Here is a 5,225-nt window from a genome sequence, read left to right on the forward strand (position 1 = left end):
ACATAATTACATAATTATTATTTTGTTTATATAAAAAAGAGTTATTAATTAAAAATATTAATTTAAAAACTTAAAAAAATATATATTTTAATTAAAAACATTAATTAAAATTTTTAAAAAATAAAATAAATAAAATAAAATAAGAAATATAAATATGAGTAAGAGAAGAATCAAATCAAGACTTGAAGACAAAACTACTAATATTTAATTATTTAACCAAAAGAAATGATATATCAAGTTATTAAAGAAAACACATTTTGTAGAACTCGTTTTCTATTTCTGTCCTACCTATTTTCATAAATTTGAAAAAAAAAAGAAGAAGTCTAAATCCTTATTAACTTTTAAAAACGACCTTCTTTTTCCTAATTTAGCCCTCCAAATTAGATGGGATGAGAGTAGGGGTGATCAAATTTCGGTTAAAACCAAATTAATCGATCGAACCGATCCCATTCAATTAATTGATCTATTAATTCGGTCGGAAGTTGGTTAATAATTTTTTAGAAGTTTAGTTATCGGTTAATTCAGTTTAAAATAGGATAATTAATCGAATTAACAGAGATTAATAATTAATAATACAAATTATATATATTTTTAATTTGATTAATTCCGTCAAAATGAAATTTATAATATTTATTTATATATTTTATATTTGTTTTAACAAAAAATATATAAATTTCGATTAATTCAGTTAAAATTAACTGAAATATTTTAGTTCAGTTAAAATTTTTTAAAAAAATTTTGATTCACTAAATAATTAAAAATTAAAAAATTTAATTAATTTAATTAATACTAATTTGATTCCACTAACTACTACATTTTATAACTTACCGTAATTTTTTTTTTTCTAAATCAAAAAGGTTTTTTTTAGTAACTCTGCAAGTCACGTTACAAAGCAAAACGATTTTTTTTTTTTCAATTGAAAGCGCATCTAATGTCTAAACTGTTAACATTAAACAAATAGCTAACACTGTTTCACTCAGCTGTCCTATTCTTCCGCCCCGTTTCTCTTTTTCTCTCTCCCCAGCCATAGCCTAATCTCACTCCCTCAGCACTTACTTTTTCCTTCTTCCTTTCTTTAAAAATGCCAATCAACAGAGACCCTTCTACTCCCCCGCCTATGATCGGCAAGATCGGACCCTACACTGTCTTCGTTACCCCACCTTCTACTCCTACCCCCACTGAACCTCCTGTTTTTCAGTCTCCTCAGAAGGCGGTCGCGCCTCCTGCTTCTGCTCCTCCTCCGGTCCGGCCGCCGCCTCAACAGTTTGATAAGTCTTTTGTTGCGTCCGATTCTGATGGCTCCATTCTGGGTTTTTTCAGGAATGCTATTTTTAAAGTCCAAAATGGTATATGATGTTCCTCTCTACCTTTTATATTCCCTTTTTTTAGGGAAAAAAAAGAAGAAGAGAACTTTGGGGTTACTCAAAATGCTGGCGTCTTTTTTTCTTTTTCTTTTTTGAAGTCCAAAAATGGGAGAGTTCTACTCTATCTAAGCTTTACATTAGCATGGCGGATTAGCTACGTTTAATTATTTTTATACTTCGTTTTGTCGACAATAAATAGTATCTACTCTTGTTAATATTTTGCAGCTCATTCAAGCTTGGATGACCATTTAGCTCGCTGGTTTGGCTTAAATCAGTCCAAGTATCAGTGGGCACTGGACGATTATTACGAGAGCAAGGGATTGGTAAGTGTAAATAAGTTCTTTTAAATGGTATATTTTTAAGGGAAAGTTAAATTTCAGATCATTACTTTTAGCTCCATTAGTTTGGTGTTAGGGCTAGATTTGATGAAATCAAAGTATTGCTGAAGGTACTCGTTAATTAGCTTGTAAGCAATTGTGGACCGTAAAAGATGGTCACATTTGTGCTTCAATTCTTGTTGTGTTTCTAAATGTAGTCTAAAGTTGTTTACTTGATCTTAGCTAAGGAAGCTTGGTGTCCTGTTATCATTCCATTCCTGGTTTTTAGTCATATATATGAGATCAAGATTGCGTAAGGTTTTTAGCATTTTGGAAATGATTAAAAATTTGCATCTTTAGATGTTTCCTAGGAACTTTTTCTATATGGAGTAGGTATGTGGTAAATGGATACATTGCTGTAGATGGACAGGAGGCGGGATGTACTGGCCTCTAAAGCATATTTTATACATCTAAAACTTCCAAGTATTTTTGTATACCTAACTTTTGGGTCATAGATCTGGTTCTATCGTTCTTTTAACTAAAGAATAACATTTAATACTTGATTTCTCAGCTTTATGGTTGGTACTTGTTAGTGACTAGTTTTGGAAGACTAGAATACTTGGTAAAGTGAAAGTTTTTGGACTTGAAATGATGCTCTGAAAAACCATTATAGAAAATAAAATCTAGTTAACCTATCTTTAACCGCTCTATTTTTCCACAAGTATCTGTGTCTGACTCTTGTGTTCAACACATATTCTGTTATGGGTGTGAGGGGATGATCCTCCAAACATATGAAAAAACTAAGAAAAATTGAGCACACAAGTTGAAACACCTACCCTTATTTGACATTCACTCTTGAGTCTGGGCAATACAGTACACAAGAACGAGGAGCTTGTTTTCATTATCTGACTGGCTCTGTAAATGTGATGGAATTTCATCTTATTAATTGTAACTTGATGATCTTTGATGATTTTTGATCCACAGCAAGATAGCTCTGGTTTCAAAACATGTTCTAAGCGAAGAACTTTCTCAATATGAAGGTTACTTACACATTTAGCCCAACCAATTGATGTTTACAAACTTTCTTGAAGTACCTTCTCCACCATCCATGTTTGATGCTACCTGAACATTGATAGGAGGATAATGACCTTTCAAATTAATGGAAAAGCTAAGAAATACTGAACATACCCGTCTTTGACACATACTCATATCTAACAGTCACACTTGAGTCTGAGTAACATAGATATGGTATGTGAGACCACAGATTGCAATTCTATTATGGTTTTTTATTGTACCTTGGAAAATATTGTATTTTGGTAGCTGCTCTTTATTCCTGATTCCCATAAGAATAAACCCTAGTTTCGTTTTCATTTTGAATCTTATTGAAGTGAACAACTAAACAAATTATTTATGTTTGAAAGATGTCTTAACAATTGCGTTCTCAGTTTTTACTAAATCATAGTTTGGCAAGGGAGCATTTATAACTTTTGATGCTGCTTTAGTTAAGTGATATTTAATCCTAATTCTTTTAAGCTTTGAGCTTTTGATTGGAATCGCCTGGTTAAGATGGAAGAAATTAGAGAATACAGATAGAGAAGAAGCATATGCTTCAAACACTATGTATAAATCTCCAGACTTGTCTTGCTTTATTCACAACTTTCATATCCTCACATTCTTCTGGATTAATGTACAAAAGCTTGAATCTGGTCTGTGGTTTACGTATTTTATCTTGTTTTTGGGAAATTCTACTAGGGTTACTCAACACTGTTACATGGTCAACTTAATGTATACTGGTGATTAACCCTCGTGAAGCGCATTGCTTCTGTTTATATTAAAGACCCACACCATGGAAGTAACAATTCTCTGATGCAAAAGTCTGATTTTTTTCTCTGTGTTTACTTTCATTTTCATCATGACTGATCCACATACGATATTGACCAACATTTCATACTATTTTTATGGCAGGAAAAGGAAGGTGTAAAAGTGAAAGAAATATCAAGCAAAATGCAAAGTGTGTAGCATGCTTTTTGTGCTGGTAATGAGATATTTGAAGTCCCTCTTCTCTTCCTCTGTTTCTGTTTCCCCCTTCTAATGTTATTATTATGTATCTAATGAGAATGTTTTAATCACGGTGCATATTGTTATTCTGCTGAACTTGCACCGAGAATGGTGGTTGTGTATCATTTTTGTATTATATCTATATATACTTTACGTATGGAAAGGCCAAAAGACATTTGGATTCCTGAAGCGATCTTTGTTGGCATCTTTGGACTGCTGATCAGAGCAGCTAACTGAGCTTGTTTGTATACCAGGGTAGGAGTCATGTTGTGTCCTCACAATTTCAATTTCTAGCGTTGAGATCATTATCAACTGTCGATGACATGCTCTTATGTATCGTATTCTTATTTTATTAAAAGCAGTAATTTTTAGCATTAGTTTATCTAATTCATGCATTTGTCCCTCTCATTTTTTTGTTACAAGTGATACTTAAATTATTATTTCGTTACCCATTTTACACCAAAATATTGTAGTTGTTAAAAAATTCCAACCAATAATAAATTGTCCCATCATATAAACTTTAAAGTAGTTCTTTTAATTCTTTTTTTCTTTTATATTATTTCTCTCTTTAGTTTTTTTCTATTTTTTTATTCTTCCTTTATAATGTCTAGTCACATTCCCTAGGTCAAGATGCTAACTATTAATTTTGTTTCCAAATTTCCCTGCCTGCTTGCTCGGTTTGAAGAAATAAAAAAAATTTTATTTTATTGATCATAATCAATGTTTTTAGAGTTGGATTAAATCTGTAACACCCCCTTACCCGAGACAGTCGCCAGATTCGAGCATGAGACATTATTAAACTTATTTTAGCATTTAAACAAGTTCAAACAATTCTTGTAGTAAACTGTCCATCTGCGTCACAGTCGGTAAAAAAAATCATATCTCGAGTTATGAAACTCGAAATAAAATTCCGTAAATTTTTCCTGAACCTAGACTCATATATCTACTTACTAATTTTTTTTTTTTTAGAATTTTTGGTAGGGCCAATTAGTACAGTTTATTAGTTAAAGTCTCCCCTGTTTCAGGGTTCGGCTGCTCTGACCCCTGTGCACTACGAATCAAATTTCTTCTTGTACAAAGATCCAATGACCATTTCGTTTTTTCTATTAAAAATAGACTAAATAAGGAATCCATACATGTAAAGTGTGAGTCCTAATTATTTTTACACAATTTATGATGAATTTCTAAAGTCAGAACAGGGAATTCAGAAATCGCTCTGACCCTGTTTCACCAAAACGTAAATATCTCATAACATACTACTCTTTTACCTATTTTGTTTCTTCCAAATGAAAATAGATTCATTAAGATTAAATTCCATATTTTATTCATCATCTAATTCTATCTCTACTATTTTTATTGATTTTTCAAACTCACGTCACTGCTGCTGTGTGATTCTATTTTATAGCCAATTTCACCATTTTATGGATTTCCATAGATTAGTTAGAACATAAAGCATACGTGTTATCAAATATAATCTTGATTAGCC

At 31.6% G+C, this 5,225-nt stretch overlaps 1 protein-coding gene across 1 annotated transcript; it reads left to right on the forward strand.

Annotated features, from left to right (window-relative positions):
- The first annotated feature begins 880 nt into the window (after positions 1 to 880).
- LOC107922037 (uncharacterized) lies at positions 881 to 4,113 on the forward strand. The gene is made up of 3 exons (XM_016851897.2): positions 881 to 1,346; positions 1,590 to 1,687; positions 3,647 to 4,113. Exons 1-3 carry the CDS (start codon positions 1,082 to 1,084, stop codon positions 3,698 to 3,700), a joined length of 417 nt encoding a protein of 138 aa, XP_016707386.1. The 5' UTR covers positions 881 to 1,081; the 3' UTR covers positions 3,701 to 4,113.
- Positions 4,114 to 5,225: the final 1,112 nt, after the last annotated feature.

The sequence above is a fragment of the Gossypium hirsutum genome, chromosome A08, assembly GCF_007990345.1.
Source record: "Gossypium hirsutum isolate 1008001.06 chromosome A08, Gossypium_hirsutum_v2.1, whole genome shotgun sequence".
Classification (NCBI taxonomy): Eukaryota; Viridiplantae; Streptophyta; class Magnoliopsida; order Malvales; family Malvaceae; genus Gossypium; species Gossypium hirsutum.

Bases quoted from the DNA above. Each gene is read 5' to 3' on its own strand.
- LOC107922037 (XM_016851897.2), top strand. From the start codon at position 1,082: ATGCCAATCAACAGAGACCCTTCTACTCCCCCGCCTATGATCGGCAAG. The intron at 1,347-1,589 runs GTATATGATGTT...AATATTTTGCAG, and splicing joins TATTTTTAAAGTCCAAAATG to CTCATTCAAGCTTGGATGAC. The intron at 1,688-3,646 runs GTAAGTGTAAAT...TTTTTATGGCAG, and splicing joins ATTACGAGAGCAAGGGATTG to GAAAAGGAAGGTGTAAAAGT.